Source organism: Schistocerca nitens, chromosome 5 (assembly GCF_023898315.1).
Source record: "Schistocerca nitens isolate TAMUIC-IGC-003100 chromosome 5, iqSchNite1.1, whole genome shotgun sequence".
Lineage (NCBI taxonomy): Eukaryota > Metazoa > Arthropoda > Insecta > Orthoptera > Acrididae > Schistocerca > Schistocerca nitens.
The window spans coordinates 756,560,247-756,583,051 of record NC_064618.1 but is presented as its reverse complement, the minus strand read 5'-3'; the positions used below and the strand labels follow the sequence as shown (position 1 = coordinate 756,583,051).

The following is a 22,805-nucleotide window of genomic DNA, read 5'->3' as shown; positions in this document are numbered from 1 at the left end:
TTGTGAGTCTCTAATCGACTTAAATAAATACAGAAATAGTAGACTATTGGACTTTTCATTCAGTTTTCTATTCAAAAAGTGTTAACACCTACACATAAACAACTGCATTATCCGGTACGAATGGTCAGTCAGTTATATTTGATTTCTAACATGTGAAGGCCGGCAGCTGTCCGCTATATTTGTTACCTCCTTGAGGTTATGTTTCAAAAAGATAACACATTTTGGCTGGTGCTGTCCTGATGTACTCAATATAGTGTGTGCTCGACCTTAGTCCTGGTCGGCCCATTTCCCCAGAGCTCGACTCATCGAAACGTCTCGTAATGTGTTGGTGAGAGACTGGTATGACACCGCTCACCAGCCACTCTTCCTGGTGGTCTCTGGAATGTAACTGAAGCAACGTGGGGTGAGGTATCCGCAGCTGCCGTCCAGGTTCAGTTCGATTCAATGGCCAGAGCTAGAGCAATGGGTTAGAGTTATACACTACTGGCCATTAAAATTGCTACACCACGAAGATGACGTGCAACAAACGCGAAATTTAACCACATGAAGAAGATGCTGTGATATGCAAATGATTAACTTTTCAGAGCATTCACTTGCGGACATGAGGCAAGTTTCCAACCGATTTCTCATACACAAACAGCAGTTGACCGGCGTTGCCTGGTGAAAGGTTGTTGTGATACCTCGTGTAAGGAGGAGATATGCGTACCATCACGTTTCCGACTTTGATAAAGGTCGGATTGTAGCCTATCGCGATTGCGGTTTATCGTATCGCGACAATGCTGCTCGCGTTGGTCGAGATCCACTGACTGTTAACAGAATATGCAATCGGTGGGTTCAGGAGGGTAATACGGAACGCCGTGCTGGATCCCAACGGCCTCGTATCACTAGCAGTCGAGATGGCAGGCATCTTATCCTTGTGGCTGTAACGGACCGTGCAGCCACGTCTCGATCCCTCAGTCAACAGATTGGGACGTTTGCAACACAACAACCATTTGCACGAACAGTTAGACGTTTGCAGCAGCATGGACTATCAGCTCGGAGACCGTGGCTACGGTTACCCTTGACGCTGCATCACAGACAGGAGCGCCTGCGACGGTGTACTCAACGACGAACCTGGGTGCACGAATGGCAAAACGTCATTTTTTCGAGGAATCCATGTTCTGTTTACAGCATCATGATGGTCACATCCGTGTTTGGCGACATAGCGGTGAACACACATTGGAAGTGAGTATTCGGCATCGTTATACTGGCGTATCACCCGGCGTGATGGTATGGGGTGCCATTGGTTACAGGTCTCGGTCACCCCTTGTTCGCATTGACGGCACTTTGGACAGTGGACGTTACATTTCAGATGTGTTACGACCCGTGGCTCTACCCTTCATTCTATCCCTGCGAAACCCTACATTTCAGCAGGATAATGCACGACCGCATGTTGCAGGTCCTGTACGGGCCATTCTGCATACAGAAAATGTTCGACTTCTGCCCTGGCCACCAGATTCTCCAGATCTCTCAGCAATCGAAAAGATATAGTCAATGGTGGCCGAGCAACTGGCTCGTCACATTACCCCATCACTACTCCTGATGAACTGTGGTATCGTGTTGAAGCTGCATGGACAGGTGTACCTGTACACGCCATCCAAGCTCTGTTTGACTCAATGCCCAGGCGTATCAAGGCCGTTATTACGGCCAGGGATGGTTGTTCTGGGTACTGATTTCTCAGGATCTACGCACCCAAATTGCTCGAAAATGTAATCACATGTCAGTTCTAGTATAATATATTTGTCCAATGAATACCCGTTTATCATCTGCATTTCTTCTTGGTGTAGCAATTTTAATGGCCAGTAGTGTAGTTAATGTCGGAATTGGAAACTTCTTGTAGTAAAATTCGCACTCTCTGTATTCCCAAATCCCAAAAAAAATTAACAATATTTTAGTTCTCCTATACTGTAAACGCACTATCCTACCAAGCTGCCTGTGTCGATGATATTTTATGTCAAGCGCTCACGGCGCGCCGCCCAAGTCTTAACAGAGGACACAGCTGACACCAAAGCGAGTCACCCTAGCTTCCCCATACGAGAACACCTAGACCACCAAAATAAACATGCTCAACAGTGGTTTAGATGCATTACGTGGTCCCACCGCTCGACACATGAAGGCACTAGCTAACTCGTCTTATTCCTACGGGTGAGGTTACGGACACCTTCGGTTTCACTCGCTGCGTTCCAGTGTATCCGTCCGCGTGTATTCTGAAGACGCCGCTCCCCGGGTTCCGCCACTCAGATCCCAGTAGACTCACAATGAAACACAGCGAACAGTTCGCGACGCTACTGATCTTCAGACTATGTTCAAATCCACCATTCACTGATGTACGACTGATGGACATTACTGGATTTGACTCAGAACTTGTATATTTTATTTTTTGTACATATTGTAAATAAAAGTGATAATATTTTATTGATTTATGTACTAAACATTTGCAGTGTTCGTAGTTAGCCAGGACATGCCGTACCAACTACGGACACAGCACCGGTGATGTAGTTTTAATGTCCAGAAGTATACGTATCTCGAAATGCCACTGATATACAGAATGACCATAATTAAAGTTCCAGTTTAAAAACGCTGTATAAAGAGAACCGCCGCTCAGAGTGACGTCAAATTTGAACAATATTATTAACACAGGGGGGAAAAGTCATGAAAAAAAATAACGGACATTTTACCAATAGACGCAAATATAATCGTCTTAACGTAAATGAATTTGGCTACAAATGACAGACGAATTGCAATACGGCGGCTATTGTTTGCGTTAAACATTACACCGTCCATACCGTTAAACGTACTTGGCTGCAAAAGTTTGACAGTCAATAGTTGCGGCACCGTTACTTAGGTCATTCACCACGGCAAGGTCGTACCACAACGAATGGGAATTTGTAAGCCACCTCCTTTGTTGATGGACTATACTTTCTAAGGACTCTCCCAATGAATCTCAACCTGGCACCCGCCTTACCAACAATTAGTTTTATATGATCATTCCACTTCAAATCGTTCCGTACGCATACTCCAGATATTTTACAGAAGTAACTGCTACCAGTGTTTGTTCCGCTATCATATAATCATACAATAAAAGATCCTTCTTTCTATGTATTCGCAATACATTACATTTGTCTATGTTAAGGGTCAGTTGCCACTCCCTGCACCAAGTGCCTATCCGCAGCAGATCTTCCTGCATTTCGCTGCAATTTTTTAATGCTGCAACTTCTCTGTGTACTACAGCATCATCCGCGAAAAGTCGCGTGGAACTTCCGACACTATCTACTAGGTCATTTATATATATTGTGGAAAGAAGTGGTTCCATAACACTCTCCTGTGTCACGCCAGAGGTTACTTTAACGTCTGTAGACGTCTCCCCATTGAGAACAACATGCTGTGTTCTGTTTGTTAAAAACTCTTCAATCCAGCCACACAGCTGGTCTGATATTCTGTAGGCTCTTACTTTGTTTATCGGGCGACAGTGCGGAACTGTATCGAACGCCTTCCGGAAGTCAGGAAAGTAGCATCTACCTGGGAGCCTGTATCAAATATTTTCTGGGTCTTTCCGGAATCCATGTTGATTCCTACAGAGTAGATTCGTAGATTCTGGCTTTACGGAAATGACATGATACGCGAGAAAAAAAACATGTCCTAAAATTCTACAACAGATCGATGTCAGAGATATAGGCCTATAGTTTTGCGCATCTGCTCGACGACCCTTCTTGAAACCTGGAACTACCTGTGCTCTTTTCCAATGATTTGGAACCTTCCGTTCCTCTAGAGACTTGCGGTACACGGCTGTTAGAATGGGGGCAAGTTCTCTCGCGTACCTGTGGTACCGTACTAAGTGGTACGGTAGCCCGTATTCAGTTCTCCGTATGGCATATCCTTGGTGGTGGAAATAGTTTCGTCTGTCCACAGAATGTTCTATGGCCATTTATTGTCCACTTCCATGCGACGAAGAAATTCCAAAGAGAACGTTCATCTTGCTAATAGGTCGCCGGAAGAAACTCCTGAGCATGGGGGACTCTAAAAGAATAACAATGCAGGATGTTTCGCAGAATTTTATGCACCGTGCTCGCAGGCTTGTTCAGCGCTCAAGCAATTCACAGTGATCGCAAGTTTGCACACTACTGCTCGACTTCTCCTGAAATGCTCCGGCCACATCTTCGCCAGATGTCCGATCAACTGCTTTCCCCGTGTGCATGACTCATGCGTTTTGGTTTTTCTATTTTGAGAACTTTTGTAAACATCATTGTCTTTATATGTTGCAGACAAGTTAGATTCTGCACCATTTAATGAATGGAGTGAAATTCACCTGTAATTTAGCTGAGCTTGAAATACTATACAGCGTGGCGGTGTATACGTTAAATTGCTTGCCTGTACTTGCCTTTTACTGGCGAGAAATTTTTTTTATAATAATTTAATAATTTAAAAGTCCTTTCCTATCGTAAATTGTGACTTGTGTGTTAAATGATTGTTGTTTTTTTTTTAAATATCGTAAAGTCTTGCACCAAATTTTAATAAAGAGTGTTACTCAAAGTTGTGTGTAATTTCGCCAGTTATTCCTTGGCACCTACTTCCACTTAACATTTTGTGTACTGATTGAGATTAATAACCCTTGGTGAACCAGTAGTAATTTTACGGTTTAACGTCAATAAAACGTTGTTCAAATTTGACGTCATTCTGAGTAGCGACTCTCTTTCTACAGCATTTTGAAACTGGAACCTTTATTATGGACACTCCATATATCAGGAGCTCAATAATATGGACCCAACTGTTTTGTTTAACGTGCGAAGCGCGATGTCGACAAAATTAATAGAAAGTTAATAGAAGTCTGAAGGTAATGACATCATGCTTCGTGGGTGTTTCGCCAGTTCAGCAATGTGAGTGACGGAGGGGATGGGATGTGAGGATCTGGAGGTGCAACAATCAAGCAATGCATCCCGACCTACCAGTAGGAAGGTCTCCCTGGAGATGGTGTAGAACTTGCTGGCCGTCAGTCGCAGCGGGCTGTGGGCGCGGCACAGGAAGAGGCGCAGCTCCTTGCGGCAGCGAGGCGAGGCCCCCACCCACTGGCTGCTGTAGGCCGACAGCTGCAGGCGCTCGCTCTGCGCAGCGCGTCAGCAACCAATGTGAACGGCGAGAAAAGCCACAAGGGCGAGTGATAGCTTGAAATATTTGTAAGATATGTAGCCTAAACTCTATAATCGCAATATAGCATAGAACAGTGTATTCATTTTCATCAATAAGGACGGAGGTAACCGCTGCTGTGTCAATGCAGGTGTGAAAGCATGGCCACAGATGCTGGGCACCATCGTCAATTCCTTCTCGTGATTTTCCGCCGACTGATCGCCTGGCACAATCTTCCTTTAACGTTAGAGTATTCTTTGTAACGTGCTCCTTGTAAATATTCCTAATAATATTGCTCTGCTCATAAGAAGTAAGTTTAGTAGCACGTAATATGAAATTATGGGACGAAAGAATAGTAATTAAAATACAGTACTGGCCATTAAAATTGCTACACCAAGAAGAAATGTAGATGATAAACGGGTATTCATTGGACAAATATATTATACTAGAACTGACATGTGATTACATTTTCACGCAATTTTGGTGCATAGATCCTAAGAAATCAGTACCCAGAACAACCACCACTGGCCGTAATAACGACCTTGATACTCCTGGGCATTGAGTCAAACAGATCTTGGATGGCGTGTACAGGTACAGCTGCCCATGCAGCTTCAACACGATACCACTATTCGTCAAGAGTAGTGACTGGCGTATTGTGATGAGCCAGTTGCTCGGCCACCATTGACCAGAAGTTTTCAATCGGTGAAAGATCTGAAGAATATGCAGGCCAGGGCAGCAGTCGAACATTTTCTGTATCCAGAAAGGCCCGTACAGGACCTGCAACATGCGGTCGTGCATCATCCTGCTGAAACGTAGGGTTGAGCAGGGATCGAATGCAGGGTAGAGCCATGGGTCGTAACGCATCCGAATTTTAGCGTCCACTGTTCAAAGTGCCGTCAATGCGATCAAGAGGTGACCAGTGACCGAGGCGTGTAACTAATGGCACCCCATACCATCACGCCGGGTGATACGCCAGTATGATGATGACGAATACACGCTTCCAATGTGCGTTCACCGCGATGTCGCCAAACACGGATGCGACCATCATGATGCTGTAAACAGAACCTGTGTTCATCCGAAATATGACGTTTTGCCATTCGTGCACCCAGGTTCGCCGTTGAGTACACCATCGCAGGCGCTCCTGTCTGTGATGCAGCGTCAGGGGTAACCGCAGCCATGGTCTCCGACCTGATAGTCCATGCTGCTGCAAACGTCGTCGAACTGTTCGTGCAGATGGTTTTTGTCTTGCAAACGTCCCCATCTGTTGGCTCAGGGATCGAGACGTGGCTGCACGATCCGTTACAGCCTTGCGGATAAGATGCCTGTTATCTCTACTGATAGTGATACGAGGCCGTTGGGATCCAGCACGGCGTTCCGTATCACCCTCCTGAACCCACCGATTCCATATTCTGCTAACAGTCATTTGATCTCGACCAACGCGAGCAGCAATGTCGCGATACGATAAACCGCAATCGCGATATGCTACAATTCGTCCCTTATCCGACGTGATGGTACGCATTTCTCCTCCTTACACAAGTCATCAAAATAACGTTTCATCAGGCAATGCCGGTCAACTGCTGTTTGTGTATGAGAAATCGGTTCCTTATGTCATCACGTTCTAGGTGTCGCCACCGGCGCCAACCTTGTGTGAATGCTCTGAAAAGCTAATAATTTGCATATCACAGCATCTTCTTCCTGTCGGCTAAATTTCGCGCCTGTAGCACATCATCTTCGTAGTGTAGCAATTTAATGGCCAGTAGTGTAGTTGACTCACGGTGCTTCTGTTGTTAATCAGCCAACAGGTGCGCGGAATTCAAGTGATACTACAAATTATCGCGCAGTCGCGCCTTCTGAATATGGTTTACGTATTTGGAAGGACAGGGGTGGGGGGATGGTGTTACATACGCTAGATAGTTGTTATCCTTAAGCAAATGTTGTAAACATTCAATAATAATTTATCTTTAAAAAAGTGTTGTACTGCAGAAAGTGCGACTGTAGATGACGATGCAAACAAAGTTTGAGGGAGACTGAATTTCTAACCTAGACGCGTATTGTTCGTGACAATGTACTGCCAATTGATCTGTATGAATTATCTCCGATTCTGATGCAAAGATTCTCTTCCATTCCACCTATACTTCAAGTCTTTACAACGATATTGTTCTGACATAAGTGTGTTTAAGTGGCATGATTGGTAAAACAGTCACCATGGAAAATAGATGTCCCATTTGGAGTTAGTCCGTCTGTTGCAACTTCTAGTCTACAAAATAAGGGAAAAACAGTTCCAATCAACATAAATTGTATTTAATATAAACTGTACCTCGATGAGAGTATATTATAAAACAAAAGTTTGTAACTGGTCTGTAATACCTCGTGACAGACGCTAGACTCTTTAATGGCCCGAAGAACTATTTACTTTTACTATGTGGGGAATACAGAGGCACGTGATGGAAAACATCTTATGTTCCTGATACTACTTATAAATTCTATAAGAATATTCTGCACGCTCCCTTTATCAGCTTATACGATTAACCAACATGTTTACAGTTCAGTGTGAGTCAGTGACCAGCATGTCCACAGACAAAAAGTAGGGGAGAAAATGATACCGGTACACCACGTACCTTCACCCATAAATCGTAAGGTGCAGATGACACACCTAGAAGCAGTGAGACGGATATTAGTGATATTCTACGTGTAATAACATTTCTTAAGTGACGTAACGTCTTGAATTGTACAGATATCTTTTTTCTCAGGGCGTTAGGGAAGTAACGCCAGTAACTTGTCCTCGACACTGGATATACGTTGGAGAACTTACCTCTGTCAGGACATCGTTCCCAAACCAGCAGTAGAGCAGTAGCTGCTCTGCTATGGCTGCCAGGTATGAGCCGTACTTGAAGACCCAGCCAGAGTCTGTCTTCTGTATGTACATGGAACGACACAAGTTACACACGCTTGTGTTAATTCTGATTCAATATGCACATGCAATTACTATAAATTGATCTTCAAGATGCTATGATAGTTCTACAGATACATACAAATGTGTTATAAATGTACAAGTAATGACCATCGAAATTTATTTTCAAATATATAAGTATATGGTATGAATAACGATAAAACTGCATTCGTAGTCAGTTTGCGGTAAACAGTTTCGCTGGCATACGCTGAATTCGAGACTTCAAACTGCTGTCTTGCATCATGTAACGATTATTGCAATAAATGTATTGATTATGTGACGTTGTAGTCTAGAAATTAGTCTGTGCTAGTGAAACTGTTCAGAAGCAAATGGGTATGCCTAATTTACGTCAAATTAAAATTAATTTTCTTAGCGAGGTGGTGCGTTTAAATACACTTTTGTTGAAACAAACTTACTCCATTGGTATGAAATTATCTTAATTAATGTCTATTTTCCCGGATATCCCTTAAAAATGATTTTTGAAGATAAAAAACCTTCTATAATGACAACTGTTGAGTCATCTGATAGAGTACAAACTCAAAGATGTAGCCTGAGTGAAAAGGACGAACTGATTTGCATAAATAGAATCATAAATTAAAATGACAGATTAAATTAGAACTATGGAACTTGCTGTATTAGACTCTTTCCATTCTTCCCATCCATAATAGACAAAAATTTGTTTCAGTTCCCGTCTGGAATCCATTTACGCTACTCACATCGACCGAACATTTTATAGCTCATATTTTTTCAAGTATTGTTTACTTATGCGCAAATGAAACAAGTCTATATTTCATTTTTTCCTTAATCGTGAGAGGGTCTTTTCATATTCCTGCTAAGTAACATGCCTTTGACCATTTTGAGGTCTGTTTCTTCTGAAATGTGAAAATTGCCTTAACCATTGGTAATGGGAAGTTCATCCACAAAATCGGTGAAAGTTTAATTGTTGACACGACTGGAATGTGGAAACAATGCGCGGCTTCTATGAATTATGTTATTAATGTTGAACTACCTGCTAAGTATGTAAAAATTTAATATTAGCACTGGTTCCTCTCATCTCAACTGTTTCTACTGTTCGATGTTCTTGTAGTAATATAACTTGCATCAGAACTGGTGGTAAGTTTAAATATATCTGCTACACGTGAAACTTACGCAGCAGCTGTTACTTGTTGAGTAAGGAACAGGAATCAGGCTGACATAGCGTCCACGTCGAGGTCACTAGGGCCGTGTGTTGATAACGACTGCCGCAGGGAGAGGCGGTAATGGACACACGACTTAATGCGGAACGAAGAACTGCTCTCGCTCGCTGTTAAAATTTTGCTTGTGCAACTGTTTGTTCTAGCTGAGAGCGCTCTCACGGTAGCCTTCAGGTGAGCTGAGTAGTTCTTATATTCTGGAAAATGACGTCATTTGAGTGGAAAAGTTGTCTTCACACTAGCCGAGGTTTCGAAATGTGTCTAATTCTTCGTTTACAGTCATATCACACGTATATGCCTTGGCACTATTTTCTTGTGATTTCTTGGGATACACGCCACTAATACAGTAAGTTTCGAGTATTAATAAAGCAAACTACCTCAATTATTTGAAATAGTCATCTTTCTTGATAGATGCTACATTGCTAAAGCAACTATTAAACTTTGCCTTCAGTCCGTTAATTACTAAATGAGGTCATTTCATAACAAACGTGGTTTCAGCCAGAAGAGCAAGCGATAATACATATTATCACTGGTATGACTTTAGATTCGAAGATCGTAACTTCACCAGTTCCTCACTATTTCGTTCAATCTGTTCCACCTTCAGGCAAAGTTTGACTCCAGACTCATCATTCCTTGTCATTTCCTTTAAAAAATGAAGCACCTGAATAATCCTGATAAAATAGGAAGTCATTTAAAGACATTAAATTCCTAGGAAGAGTAGGAACCATATTGCTTTGCGATGCATTGAAATAAATGTTATTGATTTATAACTCAATTAAATTCATTGAAATGAGGTGATTGACACCGATGACGATGAAATTAGTCTAATGCAAAACCCATTTCCCAGTATCGTAAAACATATCTCACGAACATAGACATTCTTTGGCAACGCAATTTACATAGACTTGTTCAGTAGAATTTTTTTTTTTTTCAGCATGAGATTTTCACTCTGCAGCGGAGTGTGCGCTGATATGAAACTTCCTGGCAGATTAAAACTGTGTGCCCGACCGAGACTCGAACTCGGGACCTTTGCCTTTCGCGGGCACCAAAGGTCCCGAGTTCGAGTCTCGGTCGGGCACACAGTTTTAATCTGCCAGGAAGTTTCATTTTTTTTTTTTTTCCTGTAGGGAAAAGTAATGTACCTTGGAAAACTTTTCAGACTTCCGCCTCTATCCAGCACTACAAAAGAAGTTTGTTACATTTTCTTATTCCGTTTTGAAATGGTAGCATTCACTTTATGTGTGCAGCAGTCACTTTATTAAATTAAGAAAAAGTATGCTCTGGTAAAGTAAGGTTTCCCACTTCCTAGGATAAAATGTCCACTTCAAATTTAAAAGTGTCGCAGTCGAGGAAATCTTGTCAACACTGCATTTAATAGTCTATGTGATACACTATTGCTCTAGTACAATTATAGAAGTATAGTTGGTGGTGCCTTTAATTTACACCCCATATGTTGGCGAAAATACATGTTTAAATTAGGAGGTATGCGTAAAACATCGTCCGAAATTGTGATGAACGTATTCTCTGAAAATTATTTCGAGCAGTTAGTTCAAGAGCTCATTCGAATAGTAAACGATTGTGGGAACACACTTGACCTCTTAGGAACAAATAATTCTGAGCTTATAACGAGTATCAAACGGATTCAAGGATTAGTGAACACAGGGCTGTTGTATCGAGACTGAAAACCGTAATTCCCAAATGCTCCAAAAAGTAACGAAAAATATGCCGATTCTACGAAGTTGATAGAAAGTAACTTGATTCCTTACTGAAAGTCCCCTTCCAAATTAACAATGTATCGGTATGTGTAGGCCTGATGTGGCTTGAATTCAGAAAAATAGTATCGATAGCAATTGAGAGATTTATACCAAATACATTAACAAACGACGGAGCTGATACCCCTTGGTACACAAAACGGGTCGGAACACGGTTGCAGAAACAACGAAAAAAGTATGCCACATTTAAACGGACGCAAAATCTCCAAGATTGGAGACCTTTTACTGAAGCTCGTAATTTAGCGTGGACTTCAACGAGAGATGCTTACAACAGTTTACAAAAGAAAACTTTGTCTAGAAACCTGGCAGAAAATCCAGAGAGATTCTCATCGTATGTAAAGTATGCAACTGGCAAGACACAATCAATGCCTTCTCTCAAAGACAGCGATGGAAATCGTGTCGATGACAATGGTGCTAAAGCAGAGTTACTAAACACAGTCTTCCGAAATTACTTCACCAAAGAAGACGAAGTAAATATTACAGAATTCGAATCAAGAACAGCTGCCAACATAACTTAGAAGCATACCCTTGTAGAAGTGAGCAACTGACGTCACTAACAAAAGCTAGTCTTCCTGTCCAGACTGTATACCAATTAGGTTCCTTTTAGGGTATGCTGATGCATAGCTCCATAAGTAACAATCATCTCATCAATATTGAAGAAAGGCAGTAGGAGTTAACCACTAAATTACCGGCCTATATCATTACTGTCGATATGTAACAGTGTTTCGGAACATGTATTGTGTTCGAATATTATGAATTGACTCGAAGGGAACGGTCTGTTGACGCAGTCAACAGTGATTTTGAAAACATCGTTCTTGTGAAACACACTCACACAAAGTGCTGAGTGCTATTGACAAGGGATTTCAAATTGAGTCCATATTTCACAAGAGTTTGTAGTCAAATTGCGTGCTTATGGAATATCGTCTCAGTTAGGTTGTAACTCGATTCGTAATTTCCTGTCGCGAGATCACAATTCGTAGAAATTCTTGGAAAGTCATCCATTAAAAGAGAAGTTCCCCAAGGTAGTGTTATAGGCACTCTGCTGTTATTTATCTATACAAACGATTTAGGAGAATCTGAGCTGACGTCTTAGATTGTTTGGAGACGATACTGTCGTTTATCGTCTAGTAAAGTCATCACGAGATCGAAAAAACTTGCAAAATTATTAGAAAAGATATCTGTGTGGTGCGAAAATTGCCAATTGACCCTAAATAATGAAACGTGTGAGCTCATGCACATGTGCCATAAATCAGTCAAATCTCAAGGCCTTAAATTCAACTAAATACCTAATAATTACAATTGGAACAACTTAAATTGGAAGGATCATATAGAAAATGTTGTGGGGAAAGAGAATCAAATACTGCGTTTATTGAGAGAACACTTAGAATATGCATCAGATCTAGTGAAGAGACTGCCTACACTACCCTTGTCCGTCCTCTTTTGGAGTATTGCTACGTGGTATGAGATTCTTCTCATACATGATTAACGTAGTACATCGAGAAACTTCAAAGAAGAGCAGCACGTTTTGTATTATCGACAAGTAGGGGAGAGAGTGTCATGGACATGATACAGGATTTGGGGTGGACATCATTAAAATAAAAGAGTTTCTCCTTGCGGAGGCATCTTATCACGAAATATCAATCACCAACTTTCTCCTCCAAATGCGAAAATGTTTTGTTGACGCCGACATACCTAGGGAGAAACGATCATCATAATAAAATAGGGGAAGTCAGAGCGCTGTTCGAGGTTTGAAAAATAGAGAATTATTGTAAAGGTGGTTCGATGTACCCCCTGGCAGGCACTAAAGTGTGATTTGCAGAGTATCCACGTAGATGAAGACGTAAATGTAGATATACACTCTTATTCAGTAGGCGATATCAAATTAAGAGGAAGTACATCAAAAACTAATTACTACACTGCGGAACACGATTATTTTTTTATACACTACTGGCCATTAAAATTGCTACGCGAAGAAGAAATGCAGGTGATAAACGGGTATTCACTGGACAAATATATTGTACTAGAACTGATATGTGATTACATTTTCACGCAATTTGTGTGGATAGATCCTGAGAAATCAGTACCCAGAACAACCGCCTCTGGCCGTAATAACGGCCTTGATACGCCTGGGCATTGAGTCAAACAGATCTTGGATGGCGTGTACAGGTACAGCTGCCCATGCAGCTTCAACACGACACCACAGTTCATCAAGAGTAGTGACTGGCGTATTGTGATGAGCCAGTTGCTCGGCCATCATTAACCAGACGTTTTCAGTTGGTGAGAGATCTGGAAAATGTGCTGGCCAGAGAAGCAGTCGAACATTTTCTGTATCCAGAAAGGTCCGTACAGGGCCTCAAACATGCGGTCGTGCATGAAATGCTGAAATGTACGGTTTCGCAGGGATCGAAAGAAGCGTAGAGCCACGGGTCGTAACACATCTGGAATGTAACGTCCACTGTTCAAAGTGTCGTCAATGCGAACAAGAGGTGACCGAGACGTGTAACTAATGGCACCCCGTACCATCACGCCCGGTGATACGCCGGTATGGCGATGACGAATACACGATTCCAATGTGCGTTCACCGCGATGTCACCAAACACAGATGCGACCATCATGATGCTGTAAACAGAACCTGGATTCATCCGCAAAACTGACGTTTTGCCATTCGTGCACCCAGGTTCGTCATTGAGTACACCATCGCAGGCGCTCCTGTCTGTGATGCAGCGTCAAGGGTAACCGCAGCCATGGTCTCCGACCTGATAGTCCATGCTGCTGCAAACGTCGTCGAAATGTTCGTACAGATGGTTGTTGTCTTGCAAACGTCCCCATCTGTTGACTCCGGGCAACTCCCTCGTGGCAACCTGCTCACTATTTTTGAGCACTTGAAAAACGTACAGAGAGCTCGACATCCATTGACCCGAGTGGCACTCCGTTGTTGCTCTAGCTGAGGGAAGGCAGCCCCTTCGTCTGTTTTTCGAAAGGGGTATCGAAGGGGTGTTGAAGGGCTGCCTGTCCGCAGGCATGAGAGCAGCAGGTGAACGGATGTCGAAGTCTCTGCCCAAGAACGTTTTTAAAGTACATAAGTGTGGAGGTGGTACCGAGGGTGTTGCCGATCTGGGTGGTCTTAGACGAACACTTTGCGTGTTACACACCCAGGTGTCAATTTTGCGCCCCGCCATGATCGTGCCCACTGGAGGGTGTGAAACAGAAGGGCTCTAAATAGATAAACACCTTTTGCTGCTTCATATCACGTTCAAATTTCGCGGAATCTCTCTATACCAGAGCAAAATCTGTAATCGCCCTGCACTCCAAACTGCTGCGATCATGTTTAATGGGCTGCAGCCCAACGGTGTCCCCTTACAGAGGTTGTAATAGTCCAGAGAGTGTCGTATATGTCAAACGTTGTCAAGAATGTCGTCCTGTTGCCAATCTAAAGGCGAACTGTAGTCTTCTACAGCAAAAAGTATGGGAATCAACGCCCCAATGAAATACGTGTCTTCATTGACGTCCTTTATGCCACCTCTTCGGCCTTTTAGTGTTGGTTCTGGGTAGCGGTGTGTCTCAAATTTGCCGGCCGAAGTGGCCGTGCGGTTAAAGGCGCTGCAGTCTGGAACCGCAAGACCGCTACGGTCGCAGGTTCGAATCCTGCCTCGGGCATGGATGTTTGTGATGTCCTTAGGTTAGGTTTAAGTAGTTCTAAGTTCTAGGGGACTAATGACCTCAGCAGTTGAGTCCCATAGTGCTCAGAGCCATTTGAACCATTTTTTGTCTCAAATTTTTTCATGTGCGACCCATAAGAAACCAGGATGATTTCAACACTTGATGTCGCGGTTCTGACTTTAATCTCAGAGAAGTGAAAAGCATTGGGTGACATGAGGGAAAGAGTAGGTGCGACGACACGTTCACGGTGGCATTGGGCATAATTATGGTGAAATGTAGTGCCTATGTAACATCACCCACCATACACTTCACGTGAACTTCTGAGCTTTGAACATTTTTCGCATGTGTCGACACCTTCGCAAGGCACTATAAATTTGCACCACCACAGAGGAAGATTTTAGGCATCTTTGAGAGAAATTTCAAATTTATGTGTCGCAATGATAGACAATTAAGGGGTTTCGAAAAAGTGATTCTCTGGTAGTGTCGCTCAGTATAGTTAAAAACACTTTGCAGCAGAAGCTATTGTAAGGCAGATGTTCCTTTTGGAGAGAGGGAAGAAAGTTAAGACATTCAAGAAATTCTTTTCCTTAGAAAATATCGCATGTTACTAAGATAAAAGACCTTCTTCTGTTTCAAGGTAGAAAATGTGCAAGGTGTATTCCTTAATCGTTCACACGTTATGTAAGTAGTTTTAAACACGTACAGAATTTTGCTCACAATAAAATTCTGTAACTAAAGAAATAAAAGATCTTTCAAATAACTTTAATGTACTGTATTACACAGCTCTTAAATACGTAGGAACCGTAATTTGCTGACGCCGCTCAAAACACAACCTCTTGTCTCACAAGAACAAAAAAAAAAGTAAAAAACTCCGAAATTTCTTATGTCGATTTCTAGTGTGCACTCCTTTATGCTGGAACGCCAACCAGGAAGCCGGTCGGGTTGGCCGAGCGGTTCTAGGCGCTACAGTCTGGAACCGCGCGACCGCTACGGTCGCAGGTTCGAATCCTGCCTCGGGCATGGATGTGTGTGATGTCCTTAGGTTAGTTAGGTTTAAGTAGTTCTAAGTTCTAGGGGACTGATGACTTCAGAAGTTAAGTCCCATAGTGCTCAGAGCCATTTTTGAGCCAACCAGGAAGCATCATATGTTTGCAGAAGCACTATCCGTCAGGTACAGCCCTCTGGCTCACCTCTTCATCTGCAGTTTTTTTTTTTTTCATCTAATACGAAGTACCCACGTGTAGCGCTACATTTCACATTCTTCCAAATTCCTCTTCTCCACATTTCCTACGAGACACATTTACACGTTTCGTTTTCACGATATTTCGTGTTAGAGAAATACTGCTTCAGAAACTTCTTCCCTAGTACGGTGTCGATCTTTGTGAAGGAAATCTTTCCCGTACAAAGCTTTATCCTCCTATGCCAATACCTTTCTTGCTTGAGTTCCACTGTGTAATTTTACTTCGGCAGTATCAAAATTCTCGCAATTATTCTATAGGGACTTTCCCAGTTCTGCTGTTTAATTATTTACTGGTTTTCTTATTTTACCTTCTACTACTCTTCGTCACCATCTTAGGAGCATTTCTCCTTAATCCATATTTTGAGCTATGTACGCAATACATTCAGTTTAACAGAGCCTACACCGATTATCTACCGTCAGCCAGAGTATCTGCTACTCCTGAACTTTCCTTCCGAAATTTTCTCTACCTTCAGAGTTTCATAAGGATAAAAGTTAAACGACGCTACATGTTGTATGCTATTCGTATAATACATATATCAATAGAAGCAAATATTACTTGATTTTTGTTTTCGTAGTCCATGTTTAGTGTTTTAGATGCCTCATATCTGTGGGTATTACCGCCTTTTCTTAATGAATTTCGTACATCTCATACAACCGTATTTCTTACCAAAAAAAAAAAAAAATGTTCAAATGTGTGCGAAATCTTATGGGACTTAACTGCTAATGTCATCAGTCCCTAAGCTTACACACTACTTAGCCTAAATTATCCTAAGGACAAACACACCCACCCATGCCCGAGGTAGGACTCGAACCTCCGCGGGACCAGCCGCACAGTCCATGACTGCAGCGCCTAATACAGCTCGGCTAATCCCGCGCGTATTTCTTACAGTGTCAAAGGTTTTATTCATGTCCAAAAATGAAAAATGAAAAGAAGGTATTCTGGCCTTTCTCTTTTCTTCTTCCACTAATAAGCGTCATGTAGGAATAGGTTTTCTGGATCCATACTTGTAATATGTGTAGTAGTTCTTGGATATGTTTTTCCTGTTTGTATTAGTTTAGTCAACCAGTTACAACCACAAGTTTTCAGACTAAATAGTCCCACAATGCATTTACTCTCTGTTCCATGTTTATATTATTTTCGAGGAAACTAGTGAATCATATCCTGTCTGAATAATTTGGGCATCAGATAGTTCCCGTTATATTACATTGATTTGGTGTCATCGACCTCCACTATTTCTCTTCTTCTCATTCAGTGCTCTGCTCAAGTCCTCCAACTATCCTGGGTATCCTGATTTATCACCTTTGTCTATTTTTTCTATCAGAAAAGAAAGCTTCCTTTTCGATTGAGTGCAAGGAAAGTAGCTGTCCCAAAAATAATTCCAGTAGCCAAACGTTTGCATTTGTGGAACTGAAAAGACCAGCGGAGTTGAATGTGACACTCAGTTTGTAGGAAGCTAAGTACGAGTTTAATAAAATATGAGCTCATTGAAACGTCAATAGATCTTTATTAATAAAGGAAAAATCGTACCGGAATGAATCCACAATCAATGTGCTTTACGTTGCATAGTAGCAAACTTTACAAGCTGCTGTAACATGCTGTTTTATATATTCGGCTTATATATTCAAAAACCTTTTTCTTGCTGCAACATTAAACGCAGTAACGGTGGATTTTTTCTGAAATAGTACAGTTTTTTGGCGCTTAACATTTACTGATTCGTAACAGTTCTCAGACGATTATTTAGATGAATAAAATATTCCCGTTAGGTTTCTTTCCTCTCATCTTATCACATGTTAGATGGCGCATTTCAGCTTCACTTACGAAAGTTCTGAATGTATTCACTTCAAGGCCTTTTGGTTTCTAGTTTTCATTCTTAATTCTTCGTTAGCTAAATTACGTTAAACAACTCATTACTGATCTGATAAAAATTTCACATTTATCTTACAAGAAGTGAGAACGATTTTTATAACACTATTTCGTTATTATGTAAATTGAATGGGGAGAGGGGACAAAGGAAACGAAAAGAAGTATAGATATCAGCTGCATCGGAGCTTTCGCCTGGACGCAGCGTTTATCGCAAATGTGCGGACTGTCTCGGCACGCTTCCTGGGCAGCTCGCAGTCCCACAGTGCCACATATCCTCAGTCCCTGTCCATGTCTTCTTTGCTCGCTAATTTCAGATTGCCACTGGAGGTCGAACGTATAAGCGCATCCTCACTGAAGGTTGTCGACTTACAGTCTATCGAGGTGATTCCGCACAAAGTCCCGATGCAGCTAATATCATTAGTTCCTTCCATTTCCGTTCCTTTCTTCCTCCATCCCCTCGTCCTTCAATTTATACAATATATATCACAGCTGTGGATCCCACATGGTATCTGTTCCTCCTAACATGTCCAAAAGAATAGACACCACGCCTTCATATAACTATTTGGTTACTTGGCTGTTGTGGCGTTACCTACAACTTAATATCTAAAATCAGTTAAATTCTGAGCCACCATAAATTGCGCCACAAATCCATATATGGACGTCAGCGATAACGATGATGTATTAAAATGACTGTCATCCATTCCAAGAGACTGGTCCCAAAGTTCATTTGTGCTAAAAGTTCTGCGTTCCACATAAGAAAAAAGCAAAACATTTTTACAAAGTACTTGGTTTATTGGTAAACATAACTCACAGAGTTAAAAATCCACAGTATCAACCATCGGTCATGCTTTTCATTGTTGCCAACTTAATTTTGGCAGGTCTTCACAAAAATAAACTGCTGGAGGTCTTAACGACCTACTTCAAAATCGATTCAATTAGAACTGCCTATAGCATCCGATAAAAAACTCTGTCTTATGGACACGCCTCTCCCCATCATTTTAAGGGATGTGAGGACACAAAAGCGAAGTATAATCATGAACTTCATCCATACATATTATAAATGTATGTATGTATCTGTATATGTATGCAAGTTCCACATCTCCTCCTAAATCACTAAGTCGATTTCAACCAAACTTGGTACATGCATCGCCTACTGTCTGGAAACTACTGTGGTGTAGGAATCTCCTCCCTCTCATGGGTTGGGAATGGGGGTGAAAAAATATTGCAATTCAAAAAATATGGTCTGAGCACTATGGGACAACATCTAGAACCGCTCGGCCACACCGGCCGGCTATTGCAATTCATTACGCGCAAATAGCTACACTGCAGTCGTCCAGTATTTGATGAGAGCACTTGGTGAAGTGACCTGCTACAAACTTTACACACAACTGCAAACGTTTACTAGACTTTTTCTCTCTGACACTCCATACAAAACGATTAAAGGAAAAATGTTTATCGCTTGCTAAATTTCGCTGTGCCTGCAGTAGAATTGTCGCATCAGGCATGCCGTTTCAGTTTTTAATTTCTTTGCTACTAACCCTATTCGCAGCATAGTTTGTAGACAGTATTCACATGTGCCACTGAATGTACTTGATCGGTTTCAGCCAATCTTGGTACACATATTTCTTACTATCTGTCGTGATAAGAACCAGCAAACTCATATTGGGGTGTGGCTGATAGTATGAAAAACATTCAAATAGCTCCAAGCACTATGGGACTTAACATCTGAGGTCATCAGTCCACTAGACGTAGAACTTCTTAAACCTAAATAACCTAAAGATATCACACACATCCATTCCCGAGGCAGGATTCGAGCCTGCGGCCGTAGCAGCAGCGCGGTTACGGACTGAAGCGCCTAGAACCGCTCGGCCACAGCGGCCGGCGATAATATGGGGACAGAAGGGGATGGAAGAGATGGACAGACAGAGGAGTGGGAAAAGGAGATGTATACAGATAGGGGAGGGGTAGATAAATGGCGAGGGAGAAATGGAGAGAAAATGCTAATGGACTGAGAGAAGTGGAGTGGATGATGGATAGGGAGAGGGGAGTAGAAAATGAACAGGAAGAGGGAGAGAGGGGAAGGAGGAGATGTACAGGCAGAGAGGGAAAGAAGAAATGGACAGAGAAATGAAGAAGGAGCAGATGGGATAAGAGGGATTGATGAGGTCATGAGGATGGTTCAAATGGCTCTGAGCACTATGGGACTTAACATCTATGGTCATCAGTCCCCTAGAACTTAGAACTACTTAAACCTAACTAACCTAAGGACGTCACACAACACCCAGTTATCACGAGGCAGAGAAAATCCCTGACCCCGCCGGGAATCGAACCCGGGAACCCGGACGTGGGAAGCGACAACGCTACCGCACGACCACGAGCTGTGGACTCATGAGGATGGAGAAGGAGATGGAGAAGGGGAGGATGAGGTAGAGGGGGAAGGGGAAGATGGATGGGGGGGGGGGGGAGAACTGATGGAATGAGAGAGGGAAAGAAGCAGATGGACAGATAGGCAGGAGATAGCGGGTGTGGAGGAGTTTGATCTGCCAGGAAGTTTCATATCAACGCGCACTCCGCTGCAGAGTGAAATCTCATTCTGGAAACATCCCCCAGGCTGTGACTAAGCAATGTCTCCGCAATATCCTTTCTTTCAGGAGTGCTAGTTCTGCATGGTTCGCAGGAGAGCTTCTGTAAAGTTTGGAAGGTAGGAGACGAGGTACTGGCAGAAGTAAAGCTGTGAGGACGGACCGTGAGTCGTGCTTGGGTAGCTCAGTCGGTAGAACACTTGCCCGCGAAAGGCAAAAGTCCCGAGTTCGAGTCTCGGTCCGGCACACAGTTTTAATCTGCCAGGAAGTTTCATATCAGCGCACACTCCGCTGCAGAGTCAAAATCTCATTCTGAATATATGAGTTAGTTACTTCTTCCATAACTGGGTCTGTCATCTTAGGAAAATAAAATACGTTTAGTTTTTGCAGCCTCTGGAATGACTCTGAAATTACGAGCGAATTATCTCATCTTATAGGAACTCTTGAGCTGATTCAACAACTGTTCTTAGATTTTTCGAGTCAGAAATATTTCCAGAGTTAGTGCGAATTTAATATTGTGATTAATATTTATTAATATTAATTCACTTGACGCATTTGGCATTCAGTTGTATATGTAAAACATATTTTGTCCTCCAAGATTAGCTGAAAAGAATTTACTTTACAAAACATCATTTAATTGAATTTCGATATTTCATAACATATTGCTTTGCCAATAAGTGATAGAATTTTGTAATTTACCAATAGACTAGGTGTCATAGATCCTCAATCAATTATTGCAGAATTTGGAGTAATGAATTCATCTGGTTTGAACATTTGAAATAGGAATGTTCTTACAGGCTTCCTAAACAATTTCAGAAGGACTGTATTGTATTTGTGGAATCAGCACGCACTCAGTAATGTCGTGCTGTTGCTAAAAGCAATCTTATGAATAACAAAAATAGAATTCTCGAAAAACAGTTTACATTAGTATCAAAGAGTTCGTTGCAAGGTGTCGCGCCGGCCGGTGTGGCCGAGCGGTTCTAGGCACTTCAGTCTGGAATCGCGCGACCGCTACGGTCGCAGGTTCGAATCGTGCCTCGGGCATGGATGTGTGTGATGTCCTTAGTTAGGTTGAAGTAGTTCTAAGTTCTAGGGGACTGATGACCTCAGATGTTAAGTCTCATAGTGCTCAGAGCCATTTGAACCAAGGTGTCGCGATCGGCCGGCCGCGGTGGCCGTGCGGTTCTAGGCGCTGCAGTCCGGAACCGCGGGAATGCTACGGTCGCAGGTTTGAATCGTGCCTCGAGCATGGATGTGTGTGGTGTCCTTAGGTTAGTTATGTTTAAGTAGTTCTAAGTTCTAGGGGACTGATGACCTCAGATGTTAAGTCTCATAGTGCTCAGATCCATTTGAACCAAGGTGTCGCGATCGGCCGGCCGCGGTGGCCGTGCGGTTCTAGGCGCTGCAGACCGGAACCGCGGGACTGCTACGGTCGCAGGTTCGAATCCTGCCTCGGGCATGGATGTGTGTGATGTCCTTAGGTTAGTTAGGTTTAAGTAGTTCTAAGTTCTAGTGGACTGATGACCTAAGATGTTAAGTCCCATAGTGCTCAGAGCCATTTTGTCGCGATCGAGTTTTCTTCGGTAATCGGTAATCAATTACTTGCATTATATCTCGCGGTCTTTTGTCTTGTTTGAGTACAAAAATGTGTCCTACCTGATGTATATTCTTTACTCTTCTCTCTGTGTATGCATGTAGTACAGTGAGCGTGTTTATTTTTTTAATGTAATGGAGCGTAGTGTGATGCATGGTTATTTTTAATTTAAGACATTCGGAAATCGAAGTTTTGGTTGTTGGAGGAGCGGTATTGGAAAAATGTTGAATGTGGCTAGTACACTTGTCATGGAGTGTGTAAAGTGTGGGTGCCTAGGTATTCAGATTAGATTCTTGGAGGGGATGAGCGCAGAGTAAGGGGGAAGAGGAAGGGGACTGAATGGCGTTATTATGAAGATCTTTTATTGGGCTCTTGCTCTACTATTTCCTCAAGCAGTAAGAAGTAGATTATTTGTTAAGTTTACTTGAAAATTTGTGACTTACCTTTCTAATTTTTTTTTTGTGAATACTATAATTTTCTTGTAATGTCGCTATATGTTTTAATTGTTTATTCTGATTATCTTAGTGTTCTTCTCCAGAGATTGACTTATCGTTGTATCCTATTAGTCCTATATATGGAGACTCTCATGCGTTCTTTGTATTGGATATCGAACGATCTATCAGGCACTGAAATTGTGAGCGTTGTTTTTGCTGCGTACTTACACCAGTGGTGGTGACGAATGCGGTGGCGCTGATGGTGACCACATCAGCCAGCACCTGTCCCAGCAGGATGGGTCCCAGCAACGTGCTCAGCTGCTGTACGCATCTGGAACAGCGCGCGAAACGTTTCG

The 22,805-nt window shown here is 42.4% G+C and overlaps 1 protein-coding gene across 1 annotated transcript in view; it reads right to left on the bottom strand.

The window, feature by feature from the left end:
• Nucleotides 1–22,805, bottom strand: part of LOC126260700 (uncharacterized) — a 64,277-nt gene that overhangs the window by 3,923 nt on the left and 37,549 nt on the right. The window contains exons 6-8 of the mRNA XM_049958035.1: nucleotides 22,678–22,780; nucleotides 7,973–8,074; nucleotides 4,983–5,138 (exon numbers count right to left, since the gene is read on the bottom strand). Of these exons, the coding sequence (XP_049813992.1) occupies nucleotides 4,983–5,138; nucleotides 7,973–8,074; nucleotides 22,678–22,780 (361 nt within the window). The remainder of the gene's footprint in view (nucleotides 1–4,982; nucleotides 5,139–7,972; nucleotides 8,075–22,677; nucleotides 22,781–22,805) is intronic.